The following is a 24055-nucleotide window of genomic DNA, read 5'->3' on the forward strand; positions in this document are numbered from 1 at the left end:
CATGGAGGAACCCTTCATCTATCGCAAAGGATAGTCTAAAAATAAAAAGTAATGTGTCAAATGTAGGATGCTATTTATGCCATTTAGTTTACGCACACACACAGACACACACACACATGCTTTGCAAATCTCAGATGCTGTAAGGATTCCAGATTGTAGCTTTTAATTTTGATATACATCTTCTAAATATAAGGAACCTGGCCTTAGTTACCTTAAAAACTTGGTTCCTACTCGGGAGGTGTAATTCACTCTGCTTAAATGGATCCTGGAAACTTCTTGTTTTCTTCAACAATTTGTTTTTTTTTTTAGTTATGAATCTCACATCCTTACTGAGTTAATTGTAAGCCTTTGGGATATGACAATGTGAATGTCTTTCTTTATAAAGATCATGGTACCCACAAAACAATCTATAGTAGATGCACAGAACATAAATAGGACTATTCATAGCAACCCACTACAGCAAACCATCAAACCACGAAGGAAGACAGCAAGACAGGGAGAAACAAAATATATCCCAACAACCAGAAAACAAATTACAAAGTGGCAGTAATAAGTTCTGTCCTGTCAGTAGTTACTTTGAATGTAAATGGGTTAAATTTTCCAATAAGAGGATAGAGCGGCTGAATGGGTAAAATAGAAGACCCAAGCACCCAACTGTATGCTGCCTACAAGAGACTCAGCTCTGTGTTAAGGATACACATAGACTGAAAGTGAACGGATGAGAAGAGATACTGTATGCAAACAGAACCAAGAGAGCAGAGGGTAGCTATACCTACACCAGACAAAGTAACTTTAAGTCAAAAGCAATAAAAGAGACAAAGGACATAATATAACAATGAACGGGTCAATTCCTCAAGGGGATGTAGCAATTATAGAAGTACCCAATACTGAATGCCACACCTAAATAAAGCAAGTATTCATAGATCTGAAGGGAGATATCAACTATAATACAATAATAGTAGGGGACATCGGGCCAGGCGTGGTGGCTCAAGCCTGTAATCCCAGCACTTTGGGAGGCCGAGGCAGGTGGATCACGAGGTCAAGAGATCGAGACCATCCTGGTCAACATGGTGAAACCCCGTCTCTACTAAAACTACAAAAAATTAGCTGGGCATGGTGGCACGTGCCTGTAACCCCAGCTACTCAGGAGGCTGAGGCAGGAGAATTGCCAGAACCCGGGAGGCAGAGGTTGCGGTGAGCCGAGATCGCGCCATTGCACTCCAGCCTGGGTAACAGGAGCGAAACTCCGTCTCAAAAAAAAAAAAAAAAATAGTAGGGGACATCAACACCCCACTTGCGACAATGGATGACCATGCAGACAGAAAATTAATAAGGAAACATTGGACTTGAACTACGCTTTATGACCTCACAGAAATAGAACATCCCATCCAACAGCAACAGAATACACATTTTTCTCAAGTACACACACAACTTTCTCCAGGATGGATTGTATGTTAGGCCACCATACAAATCTAAACACATTTCTGGGAATCAAAATTATATCACGTATCTTTCCTGACCACAAGTCACAGGAGAAATCTTGGAAAATTCACAAATATGTAGAAATTAAACAACATGCATCAAAGAAGAAATAAACAAAAAAATCTTGAGACAAACAGAAATAGAAACAACATACCAAAACCTATGGGATGCAGCAGAAACAGGTTTTTTGGGTTTTTTTGGGGGGGTTTTTTTTTTTGGGTTTTTTTTTTTTTGAGACAGAGTCTCGTTCTGTCACCAGGCACCAGGCTGGAGTGCAGTGGCGCGATCTCGGCTCACTGCAACCTCCGTCTCCCGGGTTCAAGCAATGCTCCTGCCTCAGCCTCCCAAGTAGCTGGGACTACAGGCGCGTGCCACCACGCTCAGCTAATTTTTGTATTTTTTAGTAAAGACGGAGTTTCACCAGTTTGGCCAGGATGGTCTCAATCTCTTGACCTCATGATCCGACCGCCTCCGCCTCCCAAAGTGCTGGGATTACAGGCGTGAGCCGCCATGCCTGGCCCAGAAGCAGTTCTAAGAGGGAAATTTATAGCAATAAATGCTTGTATTTCTGCAAAATGCCTTTCTTCATGCTACTAGAAGTTTCTGGAGTACCTAGTTGTCATTCTCTAGTCACTGTTAACCCCTAACAACTCATTCTGAACAGCCCAGCCTCAGTTCGCATGGTTTGAGTATGAAGCTGAATTTGAGACTTGGTTACTCTCAGTCTTTTCAGAGTATTTTCTTTTCATGTTCATTTTTTCTATACAGTCCCAGTGGTAAATGTTTTAGTAAAGATTCGGTACATTGGATAAAACTTGCATGATCTTAGCCTACATGTTTCTAGGCATTTGCTCATTTATATTGGCTGCCTTCTTTGGAAATCTAGATTTGGGGTTCCAGCAGAATGCAGTGCAGCACACTACAAAAGTTTAACTTTCAGTAAATTAAGGAAGGGACAATACACAGAGCTGGGCACTGGAACAAGGGATGTTGAGCCCCCCTCAGCCTGAGAAGCCCGAGTAGGGGTGGGAGCTGGAGCTGTGGGAAAAGGGCCCTCAGGAGGAGCCACTGCTAGAGCTACAGTGAGGCCCAGAAGGTGTGGGGGGCGGAGTCACAAGGAGGCTGTCTCATCACATGCAAAGATTTCTTGCCCGAACCTCCCACCTGCCAAAGCTAAATACAAGCTAGAGGGCAAGAAGCCACAGTAATAGTCTATAGATGTCCGTGTGTTGGGCACAAAACAGGATAAAGAAGGGTGGACGTGGGATCTGGCTTGCAGAGTGGGAGGTTATTTCACAGTATTTAAAGGGACTGATCATTAAATTGCCGTCACCTGGCATCCACTTTTGGGAGTGCGCGTTCTGTGCCTGTTTCGTCATTGTGCATTTCACCCCCTACAAGTAGGCTCTCAGACTTCAGATTCTACATTTGCCCTTTCTAATTACCTTGCCAGGTTTCTCCTAGAATTATACCTTTTCCCTAGTGGTTATTTTTATGCAAGGAAACAGAATTGCATTTCCCAGAAGATATTCCTTTCCAGTTTCTAAATTCAATTCATGAGGTTAGCTCTGACTCATCTCGTAGCACTATTTATAATGATTCACAGTATTTAAAGGAACTGATTATTAAAGCTGCTTATCCTTGAGCTTTTCTTACAGTTAGAATTGCATATTACATGACTATGGCAGATCTGTTTCTAAACACAATCCTTTGCAAGACCATGTTTTCAACCAGGGGAGTTCTATAATTAGAGTCCACCATAGCACACCTCCAACACTAGCTCAGTTCCAGAAAGTGTGGGTTTTGCCCATGAGTCCATGAGTCATTTCCTGACCTTCAGGTCAAGTCATGCTTAATTGAATTGGTTATTTTTGGAGAACAAATGTTACTTATTTTTTTAAAAAGAACAAGTGAGGCACAGGTCCGATCCCAGAGGATGGTGTGATGTTGACAAGAGTTAACGGAAAGTAGAGTGACATCTTCCACCCTTTCCAAGGTGCACACAGATGCATGGGTAAGCAGGAGTAACGATGTCTCTACTTTGCCAGTTCAGCGGCTGAACTCCATTTCCAGTGTTGGGGGCATCTGGCGTTGTATGAATCTTGCCAAGAGATGGATTTTACCTCCCACCGCAGAATCCAGAAGGTCACTCGCCCTGACTCCCAGCAGCCTAACTTCAGGCATGGGATGACTCAGGCTATGCTCCTGCTGGACTCTTCAGTAGGTTATACAAAGGAGCAGGCCAGTTAAACATGTTTGTCTAGTGGCATGATGGCGGCATGGTGGCAGTGGCCGTGGTGACTCTGAATTGAGAGTAGCCTTGTAAATTGCACTTGTTTGTCAGGGTGAGGGAAGTCAGTTTGTCTTTAAGGAACTAGTGAACTGTCTTGGACACAAGCAGAGCCAACATCATGGGGAGAATCTGAAGTTTAGACTCTTGCTTCCTTCTGAGTAAGACACCAGCTAGGCTGGGTGCCACCAGTGGCTCAGCATGTAATCCCAGCACTTTGGAAGGCTGAGGTGGACGGATCGCAAGGTCAGGAGTTCAAGAACAGCCTGGCCAACAGGTGAAACCCCATCTCCACTGAAAATACAAAAATTAGCTGGACGTGGTGGCGTGTACCTATAGTCCCAGCTACTTGGGAGGCTGAGGTGGGAGTACTTGAGGCTGCACTAAGCTGAGATTGTGCCACTGCACTCCATCAGGCAAGAGAGAGACTCCATCTCAAAAAGATAAAAAAATAAAGACAGACACCAGCTAAACAACATGCCAGTATCCGTTGTTTCAGCAGAGACCAAGATAAATGGAAGCGACTGCTTTTCAGTTGCTATGAGAGCGGCCCCGGAAGACCTCCCTGCTCTCACCACCTGCCCACCTCACCTCCCATCACCTCCCCACTCCCAACTCACTCCCTCTTTTTCATTCCTATCCACAGCTCATATTCCTGTTACAGGACCTCGGCACGTGTTCTCCCCTGTCCTGGAATGCTCTTTCCCCAGTTCCCCCCATGAAGGCTTTTCACATGTTTCACATCTGGTCCGCTCCGAAGTCCCCTGCCTGGAGAGCCTTCCCTGATCCCCTTGCCGAAATGTGCCCACCCCACTGAGCACACACCTGCATTGCCACCCTCCGTCTCTGCTTCCCCTGTTATTTTTCTCCCTGGCACTCATCACTGCTTGACATGATACGCTTATGTGCTAAGCATCTGCCATCCCCTGGATGAATGTTCTAAGCTTTTTTTTTGGAGACAGAGTCTTGCTCACTACAACCTCTGCCTCACGGGTTCAAGCGATTCTTCTGCCTCAGCCTCCTGAGTAGCAGCAACTACAGGCACGCGCCACTATGCCCTGCTAATTTTTGTAGTTTTAGTAGAGACGGGGTTTCACCATGTTGGCCAGGAAGGTCTCAATCTCTTGACCTCACGATCCACCCTCCTTGGTCTCCCGAAGTGCTGGAATTACAGGTGTAAGCCACCACGCCTAGCCTATCCACTTCCTGTGGATCCCAAAATCCACTGATTCTCCCTGATTTAAAATGGTCTAATATTTGCCTATAATCTACGCGTTCTCCCATATAGTCTAAATCATCTCTAGAGTACGTACAATACCTAATACCATGTAAGTAGTTGTTATACTATATTGTCTTTTTAAAAGTTTTATTTTTTTCCCTCTGAATATTTTCTTTCCACCATTGGTTCAAGATTTTCCATGAACTCCCTGCTTGCTTTCTAATCTGAAATTGCCATTTCCTCTCATTGCAATAGGCATTCTTTATTTAGAGCTTGAGAGCAGTGGGTATTAGTTACATTTTCCCCTTCAATCCGTATTCTTGACAGTAAAGACTGATTCTTGTTTTCTCAAACCCACTGCCAAGTGATGGGAGGCCTAATGCCCCCCCTTTTTTTTTCAATAGCTAGTTACTTGAATAAAATGACCGTGACATAAATAGTAGCACTGGCCAGCTGATTCCTGCTGCTTCCGGAAATGTTACAGGCCTGCTTTCAGGAAATGAAAGCATTATTTATTTTCATGTCCTGTTTTTATGCCCAGTAAACTGCTTGCAAAAAACAAAACTGGTGCCTAAAATATTTTTGTAAAATGACTGAGTTTCCTTGAGCCTTGATTAGTCAGAATATTTTTTTCCTAGGGGTTAGGACAAACATTAGAAGGATCTTGAGCTATTAATTACCCAGAAGTAAGGTCCTCTTTTTCCTTTTTAGGTAGATATTTTAAAACCATCTTAAGTGGTTTTTATTACTAATGATTAAAATGTGGGCTGAGTGCAGTGGCTCACACCTGTAATCCCAGCACTTTGGGAGGCCGAGGCAGGTGGATCACCTGAGATCAGGAGTTCGAGACCAGCCTGACCAACAAGGTGAAACCTCATCTCCACTAAAAATACAACAATTAGTCAGGCGTGGTGGCAGGAGTCCGTAGTCCCAGCTACTCGGGGGTGCTGAGACAGGAGAATTGCTTGAACCCGGGAGGCAGAGGTTGCAGTCAACCGGGATTGCCCCATTGGGCTCTAGCCTGGGCGACAGTGCTAGACTCCATCAAAAAAAAAAAAAAGAAGAAAAAAGAAAAAAAAAATGTGGAGGTGGGTTCTGCTCATCATATATTTTCCCCACTTGAGAAAAGATGAGTATTTAATGCTGAATTCTAAAAGCAATGTCATTCTTACTTTCTGTGACTATATGACATCAGCAATTAACCTGGGAATAAATCCAAGTTTCAGAGATTTTTCTGTTTAATCATTCAGACAGACTTCCCTCGGTGCTGGCAGTGGGTAAGTTCCAGACCCACTTCCTGTGGATACCAAAATCCACTGATACTCCCTGATATAAAATGGTCTAGTATTTGCCTTTGATCTATGCACATTCTCTCCTATCCTTTACATCATCCCTAGAGTACTTATAATACCTAATACCATGTAAGTAGTTCTTACACTATACCGTCTTTGTATTTTTAAAAGTTGGTTTTTTTTTTCCCCCTCTGAATATTTTCTTTCCACCATTGGTTCAATCCATGGATTTGAGACCACCAGATACAAAGGGCCGACTGTATTCAAATTATCTAAACCTCTAGTTTTTTCCGACCCCGCTCCCACCTTTTCCTAACGGAGAAAGATAGTTAAGACAAACAAAACCAAATCCAAAAAGCAGCTTGGCGGCGAGAGCTCCAATGCTAACAAATACGTATTTATGACTCGGGAGTCTATAAATGCTTTCGTATCATGAGCTTTAAGTTCATACTACAACACAATTGTGTGAACTAGGCTGAGTTTGTAATTTTACAGATAGGGAAACTGAATCCGCTTTTGTAAGAGCCAGAACTTAAACCCTGGTTTCTGGCACCAAATTCGGTTTCATTTTTCCTACACGTTGTTGATTTCTCTATTTATTCCAAGTTGGATGCTGTTATTAATTTTTGCATTGAAATTCCAAGGTCTATTTCAATTAGACAACACCTTCAGAGGTGTTTAATAGCCAACACATTAATGGTAAAAAATGCTTTTTGTTTTTTTTGTCTTTTATAGAGATGAGGTTTCGCCATGTTGCCCAGGCTGGTCTTGAACTCCTGAGCTCAAAGTAATCTGCCTGCCTTGGCCTTCCAGAGTGCTGGGATTAGAGGTGTGAGCCACTGTGCCCGCCTGAAAATACTTTCGATAGACACAGAGGATTTCAAAGTTAGAGGAGACCTGAAACGTAATTTGTACAAGGACCATCTGAGGCTTGAATCTTTCTAATGCCTTCATTTGTGGCCTAAGCTGAGCACCTCCAAGGCTAGAGACTCTGATGTCATTTGAAAGAGCCCCAGTACATCTTGGAGAGGTTCTGACTACTAGAGAATTCCCTGTTTTGAAGGTGCCACCTTTGTAACTTGGATCTAGATAACTGGTTTTTCAGGAACTGTTTACCTAATAGTGTGTTAGCTATTTCAGCTTGTGTGCCTGAATGCTTTTTTCTTTAAGCCGAGAGCAAAAAGTCCTAAGTTGCCGCAGTAGCTACTATTTATTAAGGGTCTACAAAAGGTCAGATACTGCAATGTCCCCTTGTAGATACATTATGTCGGTATATCTAGTGTGTCTGTGAACTTCCTTCCCGTGGGGGAGTTCAACGCCCCCACGCTGGTACCACTCTCAGAGTCTGTCTGGCACGTGCTTTAGCAGATGCGGTTCTACACAGACCATCAAGGAGAAGCTCTCTTTGCTCATCATTCATCCAAATGTCTCACAAGTTCATCATCCTTCTTGGACAAAAGCCAAACATTGACACTTAACATAGTCACTATATTTTTAAAACCCAGAGACATACACCAGATATACATCTGGCAGATATATATACCTGCCAGATACATATATATAGACACAGATATATCTATATGTATGTATCTGCCAGGTATGTAAGAGCTGAGCACCTCCAAGGCTAGAGACTCTGATGTCATTTGAAAGAGCCCCAGTATATCTTGGAGTAGTTCTGACTACTAGAGAACTGCTATGTCTATATATATAGACATTGATATATCTATATATACGTATCTATATCTATATCTATGTATCTGCCAGGTATGTAGGTATGTAGTGGGCATTTAGAATATTAAGACAATACATAGTATTTCTTGAGTATTTATAACAGGCCGGGAACTCTTTTGATACCTTTTGTTTTTTTGAGACAGGGTCTTGCCCTCTTGTCCAGGCTGCCATGCCATAGCACAAACACAGCTCACTGCAGCCTCGACCTCCTGGCCTCAGGCAATCACCCCACCTCAGCCCTCCTGAGTAGCTGGGACTACAGGTGCATGCCACTATGTCTGGCTAATTTTATAAATTTTTGGTAGAGACAGGGGTCTCACCATGTTGCCCAGGCTGGCTGACCTCCTGGGCTCAAGTGATCCTCCCGCCTCAGCCTCTCAAAATGCTGGGATTATAGATGTGAGCCACTACACCAAGGCTCTTTCAGTACTTTAAAAAATTTTTTAGACATAGAATCTTGTCTAAAAATCTTGTGACGTGCAGGCTGGAGTGCAGTGGTATAATCATAGCTCACTGTAACCTCTAACTCCTGGGTTCATGCAATCCTCCTGCTTTGGCCTCCCAAAGTGCTGGGATTGCAGGAATAAATGACCACACTTGGCCTTCTTTTAATGCTTTAAATATATCGTTTAAATTTCATAATCCCAAGGTGTAGAGACTATGATTATCTTCATTTTCAAGATAAGACCAATGAGACAGCACAATTGCTCTAGGTCACACAGCCAGCAACAAACAGCTTTGGCTCTTAATCACTACCCAGAAGGCCTGAGAAATCCCAGGAGACTTAAAAGAGCACAGTGCCTGCCCTCCTGGAGCTTCTGGTCTATAGGAGAAAAGGAGGCAGGAATAGAGAAGAGTGAGGAGTAAAGGGAGTGTGCGAAGGGATTAGGCAGCAGAGAGAACAGGCTATTCTCAAAGCCCACTCCCACCAGAGGGGAAGCCCAGAAAGGCTTCCTGGAAGAGCCCACACCTACTTAGAATAATAGATAGGAGTAGACGAGGATGCCCAGCAGGAGGGGAGCTGGGAGAAGGGTGCTCCCGAGAGAGCGCAGGGCATAAACAAAGGAACAGCGGTGAGAGTCCAGTGGGGTGTGCATTACTAGGGGTAGTCTGGGATGCTAGAAGACTCTCTGAAGCCAACTGGCAGCAGGAAGTACAACTGAGTCACAGCCACCCACAAGTGCAGATGTGTTCCGGCCGTGTAAACAAGATCGACAGAAACTGCTTCTCGTTTTAAATGGAGATAGGGAAGTTACTATTTAAAGAAAGGCTCTGTGGAAAAAGAGTATTTACACCGTGAGAAATCCAGATCGACACGTTTTACGTTTGCTTAAAGTAGCTGCGTACCATTCCCATGGTCCTTCGTCAGCATCGGACTTGCCAGGATGTGTTTTCTAAACTCCCACGTGTGGGCTGCATGTGCGTATCTGCCTTACTGCAACAACTTCCTTCCCGTGGGGGAGTTCAACGCTCCCACGCTGGTACCACTTGCAAAGTCCAGCACGTGCTTTAGCAGATGCCTGTTCTACAAAGACCATCACGGAGAAGCCCTTCTTTGCTTATCATTCATCCAAATGTTTTACAATTCATCATCCTTCTTGGACAAAAGCCAAATATTGCTACTTAACATAGTCACTATATTTTTGAAACCCAGAGACGTACACCAGGCCATCTAACCAGAGAAGATCCAGCATCATTCATGTCAACTGGAAATGTGAATCTGCATAACTAAAGGAAGCCAGGTGGTCAGCGGCCCCCACATCCACAGTGCTATGTTACTCAACAATAACAAATTGTGTATAAATTGGTTTCCATGGCTTGTTCATCTCGGCCGCTTTGCAGGTGGCTGAGAGACGCAGTTTGTCTCTGCCTGTTAAGGAGCAAGCGTGTCGCATTCACTCACGGCATATTATAGACTAGCGTTTCATAAATATAAGGCTCTTTGTCTAAGACATGACGCTTAGCCTAACAGGTCAGGAGACAGTGATGGGCCTGACTCTACTATTTTGCCTGCTATCTTTTCAATTTCCTTTCGTTTTTTCTGTAAGAAACATTTCTCTGAAGTGCATGCAAGATACTGATGAATTCCTTTCCGATCTGAATTCAGTGAAGCCCAGAGAATACGCTCTAAGAAGTAAGTAGGTTTCCCTGGCCCATTGCGTAGCTGAACACTGGTCAGTTGAGGTTTGTGCTGGGAGCATTCTGGATAAGCTCCTGAGAATTAAAGACTTGGAACCAGAAAGGAAAGAGAAGATGAGCTTTAATTTGCATTTTGCCAGGAATCAAGGAGGGAGGAGGAATTTTTAGTGTAGGAGGCTCTACCGTTTGTCTAGCCAGAGGAATCTGATGAATTCAGACCAACCTCTTAATAAAATGAGAGGCCGGGTGCAGTGGTTCACATCTGTAACCCAGTACTTTGGGAGGCCAAGGCAGGTGGATCACTTGTGGTCAGAAGTTCGAGACCTGCCTGGCCAACATGGTGAAACCCCATCTCTACTAAAAATACAAAAATTAGCCAGGCATGGTGGTCCATGCCTGTAATCCCAGCTACTTGGGAGGCTGAGGCAGGACAATCATTTGAACCTGGGACATGTAGGTTGCAGTGAGCTGAGATCACGCCAGCCTGGGTGAGAGAGTGAAACTTCTCAAAAAAAAAAAAAAAAAAAAGGATGAGAATGATTTATACACTGTATGATGCCGCTATTATTGATATTGTGGATATCATCAGTATGCATAACATTTACTGTTTTATGAGATAGCTTGGCTTATTTCTTTTTCTAGACATTTAGTCTTTTGATAATGAGTTGCTTCCTTATTTAGGGAAAGTCTTGCCCATTCTGTGCTTGATAGTAAATGCTAAGGAGTGTGTTGGTAAATGCACGGGCTCAAGCTGGAAGAAGTGAGACTGTAGCCAAGCCTCTTGGCATGTGATATGGATGGACTTCAGATGGCCAGAATTTTTTTTTTTCGGTTAGTTTCCCCAAATCATTCTCTCAACTAAAGGGACACATACTTTCCTGCTGGAAAGGAACAAAACATGAGATGTGTTTGCATTGGGATAACCTCTTTTTCAGAAGAATGATTCATAGTTATGCCGATGGAAACCACTAACAAGGAAAAAACGTAAAAACTCGCTCTTTCCAAAGCCAGACAAATGAACATAGCAATTTCCATTCACATTTTGAATGTGTGACTAATATGCTTTGTATTGAAAAACACTCAGAAACATAATCTACATCATAAAGGTAATCAAGAGTTTTGAGCTAATATTTTGTAATTCAAAATAGCACATACTATGAAGTGTTGCCGTTCTACACGGGATTAGATGTCCGGATATTTAATGAATTGGTGAGAGAATACAATACAAATCCAATTCATTCACAAGCCATCTTCTTCAAGTCCCATTTTGAAATTGATGTTTTGCTACAATACTTGGTGATGTTGATAGCGAACATTCTGACACACTGGGGCCAAATAAGCGGGCCAAGAAAATCCAGAAGGTGCCGTGGCTGGCTCGGAGTCCTGGTGATGAGGTGGTGGCACATATTGTTGCCATTAGTCACAGCCATGCTAATGCTATGTTTGCCTTTTAAGTTACTCTAGTCAAGCCCTGACCATGTTCCATCTGTAGGAGCCTGCAAATGGAAAATCCTTTTTTTTTTTTTTTTTTTTTTAAGATGGGGTTTCTCCATGTTGGTCAGGCTGGTCTCAAACTCCTGACCTCAGGTGATCCACCCACCTCGGCTTCCCAAAGTGCTGGGATTACAGGCGTAAGCCACCATCCCCAGCCGGAAAATCTTTTCAAGTTAAAAATATTTCTCCAAGATAAATGGTTTGGGAAATAACTGAATGATTTATGTAAATGGGAAAGATGGCTTGATTTATTGTAACAGATGGATACAATAATTGGTAGTTTTAAAAACTGATTTTCATTCTAAGGTACCAGAAAGTACTTGGTATTGTTGATCTGACATTTTGCCTGAGATTTTTGAGTAGAGCATGTCGTTCTGACCTTAGTTCTTAGCTTGGTTTTCCTGGCAGTCATGTGGATGGAAAAAGAATAAGAGTCGCTGGTGAGTGAGTACTTTTATAGGGCAGGCATCATTCCGAGGCTTGGGCGGGAGCTGTGCCATTTAGTTCTAGCAGCCACAACAGAGGGAGGAGAGCGTTAGTATCATCTCTTTTATAAAAGAGGAAATGGAGCCACAGAAATGTCAAGTATGTTGCCTGCAGCGGTAGAAATAGGATTTGAGCTCACATCATCTGATTCTGCAGCCTGCACTTTTAATCACTGAATAATATAAGCAACAACAGGGCCAGGCATGGTGGCTCACGTCTGTAACCCCAAAGTGTGGGAGGCTGAGGCAAGCGGATTGCTTGAGCTCAGGAGTTTGAGACCAGCCTGGCTAACATGGTGAAACCTCATCTCTAGTAAAAATTAAAAAGTTAGCCTGCTGTGGTGGTGCATGCCTGTAGTCTCAGCTGCTCAGGAGGCTGAGGTGGGAGGATCGCTTGAGCATGGGAGGCAGAGGTTGCAGACAGCCTAGCCTGCTCCACCACTGCACTCCAGCCTGGGTGACAGAGCAAGACTTGGTCTCAAAAAAAAAAAAAAAAAAAAAAAAAAAGCAAGCAACAAGAGAAACAAGAAAAAATAAAACCCAGCGGCGAAAAGAGTGAAGCAGAGGTACACCTATCAATACGGGAGGGTCGCACGGAAATGACACCAGGAGGAAAAAAAGCTGTAGAAAGTTTTATACAAGCAGAAATGCAAACAAGTGCAATTTAAGGTGCCGTCCTGCTCTACGTGGTTCTGCATGTGTAGTACAAACGGTCAGAGATGTATGAGAATGATAACCTCCAAATTCAGTCCAGGGCTAGCCCTGGTGGGGATGCAATCAGGAACACACTAGATTTCAAATAGCCAAGTTGTATTTTTTAAGCTGGGTAGTGGGAACATAGGCATTTGTTTTATTGTTTATGCCTTTTTAATGTATTAAATACCACACAATAGTATTTTTTTTTTTTTTTTGAGACAGTTTCACTCTTGTCCTCCATGCTGGAGTGCAATGGCACGATCTCGGCTCACTGCAACCTCTGCTTCCTGGATTCAAGCAATTCTCCTGCCTCAGCCTCCTGAGTAGCTTAGATGATAGGCGACCGCCACATGCCCGGCTCATTTTTATATTTTTAGTAGAGACGGGGTTTCGCCATGCTGGCCAGGCTGGTCTCAAACTCCTGACCTCAAGTAATCTGCCTGCCTCGGCCTCCTAAAGTGCTAGGAATACAGGTGTGAGCCACCATATCCGGCCACACAATAGCATTTTTAAACACCACCTCCAATCCCCAAACACAAAGATGCATGGGCTATAAATGAGCTTGGATAATGGGCCAGTGCCTGACGGGGAAAGTGGAGAGAGGGTCCTTGAGTCATGGCTGTTCTAGAGCAGGAGAGAGACTAATCCTTAGAGAGACTCAATCCAGCAGTGGGTAAGATGGATAAAAATGGGCAGCCACGGTAGGAAACATTATTGTAATCTAACTCTAAAAGGAGGCTCCGTTTCAACCTTTCCACTATCTTTCTCCATTTGTTTTCAAACATTCTTTTTTTTTTGAAATGGTGTCTTGCTCTGCCACCCAGGCTGGAGTGCCATGGTGCGATCTCAGCTCACTGCAAACTCTGCCTCTCAGGTTGAAGTCCCAAGTAGCTGGGACTATGGGTGCCTGCCACCATACCCGGCTAATTTTTATATTTTTAGTAGAGACAGAGTTTCTCCATGTTGGCCAGGATGGTTTCAAACTCCTGACCTCACGTGATCCGCCGTCTTCAGCCTCTCAAAGTGCTGGGATTTCAGGTGTAAGCCACTGCACCCAGCCACTCTCTAACATTCTCATATCCACCATCCTTTTAGGAACAAAATCCACCAAATACTCTTGTGTGCTTTGGTTTTGCCACCCTCCTAGACCTTGGGGTCTTATTTTATGTCCCGTTTCACTGCTAAAGTCCTCAGCGAGTGTTCTAGTCTCACCGTTTCTGGTTTTGTGGCTGTTGCTTTAAACTCTGTAAACCACAGAAATCCTACCTCTTATCACGTACAAAAACCACATCCAGGCTGGGTGCAGTGGCTCATGCCTATAATCCGAGCACCTTGGGAGGCCCAGGAGGGCAGATCACCTGAGGTCAGGAGTTCAAGAGCAGCCTGAACAACGTTGTTGAGAACCCGTCTCTACTAAAAATACAAAAATCGGCTTGGCGTGGTGGCACACGCCCATAATTGCAGCTATGCAGGAGGCTGAGGCAGGAGAATCGCTTGAACCTGAGTGGCGGAAGTTGCAGTGAACCGAGATCGTGCCATTGCCCTCCAGCCTGGGTGACAAGAGTGAAACTCCATCTCAAAAACAAAACAAAAACAAAAGCCACATCCAAAAAGATCACTGGTATCCTCTCTCCTGATTAAACTTTCTCTGTAATGTCTATGAAGAGTCGAACTCTGTAAAATACTTGAAGAGATTTATTCTGAGCCAAAATGAGTGACTGATGTCCTGGGACACAGCCCCAGGAAATGGTGAGAACATATGCCCAAGGTGCTCAGGTTGCTGTTTGGTACATTTTAGGGAGATATGAGACATCAATCAACATATGTCAGATGTGTATTGTTTTGGTTTGGAAAGGAAGGAGAACTGGAATGGGATGGGGTGGCTTCTAGGTCACAGGTGGATTCAAGCATTTTTCATTGGCAATTGGTTGAAAGAGTTTATCTAAAGACCTGGAAGTGTCTGGGTTAAGATACGGGATTATGAAGACCTGGGTTATTACACAGAGGAAGCCTCCAGGTAGTAAGCTTCAGAGACAATAGATTGTCAGTGTCTCTTAGCAGAGTTAAAAGCTGCTCTATCAGTCTTATGTTAACACTGGCTGGTTGTGCCTAATTTCTGAAAGGCAGGAGGGTGTAATGAGGATGTCCCCGCTCCCTTCCCCTCATGGCCTGAACTAGTTTTTCAGGTTAACTTTGGAATGCCATCAGCTGAGAGGAAGGGTGTATTCAGATGGTTGGGAGTCTGATAATGTATTTTTGGTTTACATTAACCACCATGGAATGAGATGCCTTCCTTTTTCTGAATACTCGTCTATTTCTATTATAATTCAGGGTCAGTCCCTTATCTGGGATGTCCTTCTATGTTGATCCATGGCCTCCTTTCTTTTCTTCTTTCTCTCTCTGCCTCAACCACCTCCTGCCCCCCACAACCTTCCCCCAGGCACTTTGTTCCTTTCCTCATTGTCTTTCTCTTATAAAGGAATCAAAGTTTAGAGATAGGACACCAAGCAGTGGCAGTTGTGCTAGGCTGGCAATGGTAAGGCCTGGGACTTCCTCCTGTTTAGGCTCATCACCAGCTGTGTGAGCTTACCCAAGCCACATCACCTTGCTTTAACACATCACCCTTTTTTTTTTTTTTTTTTGAGACAGAGTTTCGCTCTTGTTACCCAGGCTGGAGTGCAATGGCGTGATCTCGGCTCACCGCAACCTCTGCCTCCTGGGTTCGGGCAATTCTCTTGCCTCAGCCTCCTGAGTAGCTGGGATTACAGGCACGCGCCACCATGCCCAGCTGATTTTTTGTAGTTTTAGTAGAGACGGGGTTTCACCATGTTGACCAGGATGGTCTCGATCTCTTGACCTCGTGATCCACCCGCCTCGGCCTCCCAAAGTGCTGGGATTACAGGCGTGAGCCACTGCGCCCGGCCAACACATCACCTTTAACAAGATTCCTCACCTGTAAACAGCCAGGCTGTGTCCTCAACTCTGGAAATCTACAACTCCTTTAAAGAATTGCAACCAACCCCCCCGTGACACACAATTTACCTATAACAAACCTGCACACATATCCTGAACCTAAAATAAAAACAGGAATTCTGACTCCTGAGCCCAGCAGTGTGGTCTCCGCTGGCTTGAGAGTTAAGTCTCCAGTTAAATAGTTAAGTGTCCGGGTGGTTATTAAATACAATTATTTTTAGGGGCTAACTCATATAAATTTACAATTAAGTTATATTAAGAACAAAAGTAATACATGTTTTTTTGGGACAGGCACTCTGTCACCCAGGCTGGAGTGCAGTGGCACGATCTTGGCTTGCTGCAGCTTCCTCCTCCTGAGTTCAAGTGATTCTCCTGCCTCAGCCTTCCAAGCAGCTGGGAATTACAGGTGTATGCTGCCATACCTGGCCAATTTTTATATTTTTCGTAGAGATAGGGTTTCACCATGTTGGCCAGGCTGGTCTCGAACTCCTGACCTCAGGTGATCCGCCCACCTTGGCCTCCTAAAGCGCTAGGCTTACAGTTGTGAGCCACCATGCCCAGCCCAAAAGTAATAAATATTCAAAATTCATCACTTCCTATTTAACATTAAAAAAATCTATCTGTAGTCTCACAGCTGTTTACAGCTCTTGTGTCTGTAAGGTGGAAATCACCGCTGTGCTACTGTGCGTGGCCTTCTAAGTTCATGTTCAGGGACATCACCTTGGGAGCTGGGAGTCAGCCTTGGGGGCTCTGTCGTCATCAGGGAAGTCAGCAATGGCTACAAGTCAGGGCTTGATTTATTGTTTTATTGTTGAGACTGAGGACATTCTTGGATAAAATGCTGACTGCAAATTAAAAGCATGTAATGTCTAACCATTACATTAAAAATAGCACAGGAAGATAAGGAAATGTCTTCCGTGCTCCAGCTGTCATAAAATTCAGCAAAAAGTTTGCTCACATTATGGACAAATAAGTTCTGATATACATCTTTGTTTCACATCTGTATTACTCATTCATGTGAACAAAAATATCAACATTCATGTTGGGAAGAGACTTAGTCAGCTGAAACCATAGATTGGCTACGAGTCCAGAGTTTGGCAAAAAAATAATGAAAGTATTCCAAGAGAACCAATTCTATATCTGCGGAGTTGATACTAAGGTCTACTATAGGCTTCATTATTTGTAATTTGTGGATGTTATGGGCTGAATTCTGTTTTCCTCAAATTCATATGTTTAAGTCCCAGTACGTCAGGATGGTATTGTATTTGAAGACAGGGTCTTTAAAGAGGTAATTGGGCCAGATGTGGTGATTCACGCCTGTAATTCCAGCTGTTTGGGAGGCCGAGGTGGGTGGATCGCTTGAGCCCAGGAATTCAAGGCCAGCCTAGGCAACAAGGTGAAACTCCATCTCTACAAAAAATATAAAAAGTTAGCCAGGCATGGTGGCACATTCCTGTAGTGTCAGCTACCCAGGAGGCTAAGGGGGAGGATCACCTGAGCCTGGGAGTTTGAGGCCACAGTGAGCTGTGATCATGCCACTGTACTCCAGCCTGGGTGACAGAGTAAGACCGTATCTCAACAACCGCAGCAAAAAGGTAATTAGGCCCAAATGAGATAAGTTGGGTGGGGGTTGTCTTAACCAATATCGGTGCCCTTATAAGAAAAGGGGCTTGCAACATAGACATGCATGGAGGGAAGACCACGTGGGGACACAACAAGGAGGTCACCTAGGGGACAAGGAGAGAGGCCGCAGAAGAAGCCAACCCTGCCAGTGCCTTAATCTCATGCAAACAGCCTCCAGAACTGGGAGAAGATGAATTCCTGTTGTTTAAGCCACCCAGTCTGTGATACTTCATATGGCAGCCCTAGCAAGTGGGTCCAGTGTCCCGCACGGTTTATCAGTGTCATTGATACTGATCTCCACCTGGTGAGTGTTATAGGTTAAATGCATCTCCCCGGAAGATATGTTGAGCTGAACGTGATAGCTCACGCCTGTAATCCCAGCACTTTGGGAGGCTGAGGCGGGTGGATCACGAGGCCAGAAGCTCAAGACCAGCCTGGTCAATATGGTGAAACACTGTCTCTACTGAAAATATAAAAATTAGCTGGGCACGGTGGTGCATCCTGTAGTCCCTGCTGCTGGGGAGGCTGAGACAGGAGAATCTCTTGAACCTGGGAAGGGGAGGTTGCGGTGAGCCAAGATCATGCCACTGCACTCCAGCCTGGGAAGCAGAGTGAGACTCTGTTTCAAGATGATTCCTCAAGGACCTAGAAATAGAAATTCCATTTGACCCAGCAATCCCATTACTGGGTATATATCCAAAGGATTATAAATTGTTCTACCACAAGGACACATGCACACAAATGTTCATTGCAGCACTGTTTACAATAGCAAAGACCTGGAACCAACCCAAATGCCCATCGATGATAGACTGGACAGGGAAAGTGTGGCACATATACACCATGGAATACTATGCAGCCATCAAAAATGATGAGTTCCTGTCCTTTGTAGGGACATAGATGAACCTGGAAACCATCATTCTCAGCAAACTGACACAAGGACAGAAAATCAAACACTGCATGTTCTCACTCGTAGGTGGGTGTTGAACAATGAGAACACATGGACACAGGGAGGGGAGCATCACACACTGGGGTCTGTCGGGGGGAAATTGGGGAGGGACGGCAGGGGGTGGGGTGTTGGGGAGAGATAGCATGGGGAGAAATGCCAGATATAGGTGATAGGGAGGAAGGCAGCAAATCACACTGCCATGTGTGTACCTATGCAACAGTCCTGCATGTTCTTCACATGTACCCCAAAACCTAAAATTAAAAAAAAAAAAACCATAACCCCCTGCTTCCTGTGAATGTTCAGTTAGTTGGAACCAAGGTCTTTGCAAAGACGGTAGGAGGAGGTAATATAGGCTACGGAGGGACCTAATCCCAGTGATTGGTGTTCTGATAAGAGGGATATTTGGACACAGACACACAGGGAGAACGTTCCATAAGGACGGAGACAGAGATTGGGGTGATGCCTCCTGGCCTAGGGCTGCTGGCAACCTCTAGAAGCTAGGAGAAGAACATGGGACTGGTTCTTCCTCAGAGCTTCCGAAGGGAGCCAATGCTGCTCAGCCCTTGGCCTCACATTTCTAGTCCTCAGAACTGTGAGATAACGCATCTGTTTTTTAAATTTTGAGACAGTTTCACTCTTGTTGCCCAAGCTGGACTGCAATGGCACGATCTCGGCTCACTGCAACCTCCACCTCCCAGGTTTAAGTGATTCTCCTGCCTCAGCCTCCCCAGTAGCTGAGATTACAGGTGGCTGCCACAATCCCCACCTAATTTTTTTTATTTTTAGTTGAGATAGGGTTTCATCATGTTGGTCAGGCTGGTCTCGAACTCCTGACCTCAGGTGATCCACCCCGCTCGGCCTCCCAAAGTGCTAGGATTACAGGCGTGAGCCACTGTGCCTGGCCTTACATCTGTTGTTTTAAGCCACCCAGTTAGTGGAAAATTCTGAAGACAGCACTAGCAAACCAATACAAAGAACTGTGTATTAATGCCCCTTAAACACACTCTAGATTCAAAAGCATGCATTTGTCTTCCAAACAGGGGAGAAAAAAAAGTACTGTGTCTCAGGTAGGTCCAGGGACTCCTTTTCCTTGAGATGTAGCAGAGCTTTTTTTGGGGGGGAGACAGAGTCTCACTCTGTCACCAGGTTGGAGTGCAGTTGCATGATCTTGGCTCACTGCAACCTCTACCTCTTGGGTTCAAGGGATTCTTCTGCCTCAGCCTCCGAAGTAGCTGGGATTACAGGCGCTTACCATCATGCCCTGCTAATTTTTGTATTTTTAATAGAGACAGGGTTTTGCCATGTTGGCCAGGCTGCTCTTGAACTCCTGACCTCAGGTGATCTGCCTGCCTTGGCCTCCCAAAGTGCTGGGATTACAGGTGTGAATCACCATCCCGGCCCCAGAGCCTTTTGTTAAAGTGCAACTGGCCCATGTGTGTCTGCAGCAGAGGGCTTGTGGGGAAGCTCCCGACAGGGAATTTTCACTTCGCTCAGCAGATCCTGGCTCCTCCCCCAGGCTTCTCGGGATTGCTGCATTTTGCAGCACTTGATTCCTCTGGGACAGAAAGATGCTGGGAGGAAGGGAGGACTCTGGATCCCAAGCAGCCTGCAGGGCTTTTCATTTCCTGTTTCTCTAATCTCATCACATTCTTGACCTGTTCCCTAGGCAGCTACTTTTGCTTTGAGACTTTCTTAACCCTTCAAGTCCCTCTTCTCTGGTTCCTACATCAAGCGTGGAGCCCACCCTGTTGGCCAGGGCACTGAGCTTCCTACGCGGATCGGCTTCCTCATTTCCCTCCTGAAATGTGTATTTCATGTCTCTTGTCCGTGTGCCTCATCTCCTCTCCTGGAAGCCAAGGCCACAGCTGATGCCTTGTTGGAGGCAGGGGTCTGCAGGCAGACACTGAATGGACCAGCACCCATCACCGGCCCTGGCCAAGCCTGGGTCCCCTGTCACCAGGGCAGGTCTGGTCAGCTTGATTTTCAGTCTCTGAATGTTGCCTTATTTCCCACCCAGCTGTTAGTCTGGAGGGCATTTTTCTCAAGGTCAGACCCTCTCCTGGTGCTATAGCAAGGGACAGAAAAGATGCAAATGGAGCAAATGTTAAGCTAAAGGGTGAAACTGGGCTTCACTGAAATTCTGGGTTCACTGGGTACCAGATATCTATGCTGTGGTAGACTGAAACATGGCCCCCCAAAAGATATCCTAATTCCTGGAGCTTGTGAATCTTACCTTCTATGGAAACAGGGTCTTTGCAGGTATGATTAAATTAAGGATCTTAAAATGTGGGGATTGTCCCAGATTATCCACGTGGGCCCTAAATACAACCCCATGTATCATTAGAAGAGAGAGACAGGCTGGGCGCAGTGGGTGGCTCACACCTGTAATCCCAGCACTTTGGGAGGCCAAGGCAGGCGGATCACTGTAGGCCTGGAGTTTGAGACCAGCCTGGCCAACATGATGAAACCTTGACTCTGCTATAAATAAAAAATTAGCCATGCAAGGTAGCAGGTGCCTGTAATGGCAGCTACTCGAGAGGCTGAGGCAGGAGAATTGCTTCAACTCAAGAGGTAGAGGTTGCAGTGAGCTGAGATCACCTGGGTGGTAAGAGGGAGACTCTGTCTCAAAAAAAAAGAAACAGGAGGAGCTACACATGCACCACACATACACACGGAGACAGTGATGTGACCAGAGGCAGAGTTTGAAATGCTGTGGCCACAACCCAAGGGAGGCTGGCAGCTGGAGGAGGGAAAGAACATTCTTCCCTGCAGCCTCCACAAGGGGTGCAGCCTTGCTAATGCCTTGATTTCAGTCCAATCATATTTATTTTGGATTTCTGGCCTCCAGAACTGTGAAAAAATAAACTTCTATTGCTTTAAGCCATGAAATCTATGGTAATTGTTACAGTAGCCACAATAAATTAATATGCATGTCATTTTCTTTTCTTTTTTTTTGAGACGGAGTTTCGCTCTTGTTGACCAGGCTGGAGTGCAATGGTGCAATCTCGGCTCACCACAACATCTGCCTTCCGGGTTCAAGTGATTCTCCTGCCTCAGCCCCCACTGAGTAGCTGGGATCACAGGCATGTGCCACCATGCCTGGCTAATTTTGTATTTTTAGTAGAGACGGGGTTTCACCATGTTGGTCAGGCTGGTCTCAAACTCCTGACTGCACATAATCCACCCGCCTTGGCCCCCCAAAGTGCTGGGATTGCAGGCGTGAGCCACCTCGCGCCTGACCTATTCTTGTTCTTTAGGCCTAAGATGAATAGTTGACCAGACCCAAGGGGGACTGCCAGGAGGTATCTGCTAAGAGCCTGTCTTGGGAACTCAGCTGTGGAATGGAGAGTGCATTCAGCTCTTTCTCTTACCACAAGGAAATCTCTGGCACCAGATAGTTAGCATTTTACCTGCATGCTCTGTATCATCAACTATAAGGCAAGGACTATTCTCATTTACAAAAATCTGCCGTGTAACACAGCAACCTGGTAGGTGCTTAATATAAACTTTAAGGTCATAATTTGTTTCAGGAAATTATGAAGCATTCCAGAAGCTTCCACTGCCTTCAACTGCATGGTATCAATGCATCAGATTTAAAAACTTAAGACTGTTGACCAAGGCCTCTTTTTTTCCTCTATTCAAACCCAGAAATTAATCAGCTGTGCATTTTAATATCCACATTTCATTGCCGCCAAGTGAGAAAGAAAATCTGCCTGCCAATTAGCACAGAATTGAAACAAGTTGTTTTTAATCTTTTGAAAATGAAAACTTGGAACCGGTGCCAGATGATTTGAAGTAGCAGGTGCAATTAATCATTCATTTATTCTATTTCTCCCTCCCATGACAATCACAACGTACTTTGATTTGGAGGGTGCCCGTGCCCTGGCATCTCTTAGGCTCTTGACAGAAGCTAATTAAGGATTAGTTTGGAAAAGGGCAACTTGTCCATTGAAGTTCATACTCGGAAAGGAAACAAATGCAGTTTGAAAATTTGCATAGCACACAACATGAGTTCAGCCAGACAACCACAAACAGAATCAGTTTGTAAAGCAAATACCAACTGGAAAGAAAACTAGAATTTAATATTCCCAAATGAAGAATGGGATATTCTTCATGGGCCCTTCAGGATTTATCTAAGGAGGGACTGGCTCAATTTTAACATCTCTTTTGCCTCCTTCAAGGCTTAATGGTTCCAGACCCTTACACTTTAGGCTACAGAGTTGGGGAAGCTCTGTGATACAGAAGGGAATTTGAAAATCGTTTATTCTGTTACAGGCCAGGTGTGGTGGCTCATGCCTGTAATCTCAGCATTTTGAGAGGCCAAGGCAAGTGGATCACTTGAGGTCAGGGGCTTGAGACCAACCTGGCCAACACGGTGAAACCTCGTCTCTACTGAAAATACAAAAATTAACAGGGCGTGGCGGTGCATGTCTGTAATCCCAGCTACTTGGGAGGCTGAGGCATGAGAATCACTTGAACCCAGGAGGCGGGGGGCTGCAGTGAGCTGAGATTGTTCCACTGCACTCCAGCCTGGGTGACAGCAAGATTCTGTCTCAAAGGAAAAAAAAACGTTTAGTCTGCTACAGCAAATGCATCCAGTGTTTTGTGACTGTTTTATTTTTCTGATGCAAGGAGGACTTCAGAATGTCTCTGTGGAGCTGGATTTTGGGCGTTTGAACTTACATTTTTTAAAAGTTTAATCTGATTCAGCAAATGCTCATTGAGCTCCTGCTCTGAGAGATACATGAATGAAGACACAGCGCTTCCTCCCTCCCCTCACCATGGGGGAGACAGACAGATACACAATGGTGACATACCTGTTAGTGCGATATGTAAGCCAGCATCTGGAATGCTTCTTAGGGAAGAACATCCTTCGGCCTAGACTTAAAGGATGACTCAACATTTGCCAGGCAGATGGCAAGGAGGGACATTCCAACCTTAGAGACAGCGTTGCCTGGTGTGTTCTGTATCTCGGAGCAGAGGAAATGAGCGTGGGTTGGGAGGATGAGACCAGAGGAGGAAGCCAGGTCACGAAGTGTCTTTTAAACCATACTCAGGAGTCTGGAATTAATCCTAAAGTCAGAGCAGGCAAGCCTGGCTGCACATTACAATCACCTGGGACATTTTGAAAAACAATGGCAGCTGAAACCTCAGCCCTGACCAATTAAGTCATTCTTTGCGGGGGTGGAGCCTGGGCGTGAATTTTTTTTTTTTTTTAAATGTCTCAGGTGATTCGAATGCTCACCAGAGCTGAGAACCACAGCCCTAGCTAAGAGGTCCGCAAAGTTTTTTATCTAAAGGGCCTGAAAGTAATTATTTCAGCTTTGTCAGTGATAGGGTCTCTCTTGCAACCACGGAACCCTGCCATTTTGTGGGAAAGCAGCTCAGATGATATGTAAATACATGAGCATGGCCACATTAAAAATAAACTTCTCTTAAAAGACAGGCAGGGTTATGGTTTGCCAACCCCTACTCTAGATGATGGGATGCCATTAAGAATTTAAGAAGAGGCCGGGCGGGTGGCTCACGCCTGTAATCCCAGCACTTTGGGAGGCCAAGGCGGGCAGATCACCTGAGGTTGGGCGTTTGAGACTAGCATTAGCTGGGCATGGTGGCAGGTGCCTGTAATCCCAGCTATTCAGGAGGCTGAGGCAGGAGAATCGCTTGAACCCGGGAGGCGGAGGT

General features: G+C 45.0%; 1 protein-coding gene across 2 annotated transcripts in view; it reads left to right on the forward strand.

Annotated features, from left to right (window-relative positions):
- The first annotated feature begins 9865 nt into the window (after positions 1 to 9865).
- LOC116561724 (O-acyltransferase like protein) overlaps positions 9866 to 24055 on the forward strand; it is a 75894-nt gene continuing 61704 nt past the window's right edge. For both annotated transcript variants that reach the window (XM_032293640.1, XM_032293639.1), the window contains exon 1: positions 9866 to 10148. In XM_032293640.1, the coding sequence (XP_032149531.1) occupies positions 9968 to 10148 (181 nt within the window). In that variant the 5' untranslated portion in view covers positions 9866 to 9967. The remainder of the gene's footprint in view (positions 10149 to 24055) is intronic.

Source organism: Sapajus apella, unplaced genomic scaffold (genome assembly GCF_009761245.1).
Source record: "Sapajus apella isolate SASKATOON/1434 unplaced genomic scaffold, GSC_monkey_1.0 scaffold30, whole genome shotgun sequence".
Lineage (NCBI taxonomy): Eukaryota > Metazoa > Chordata > Mammalia > Primates > Cebidae > Sapajus > Sapajus apella.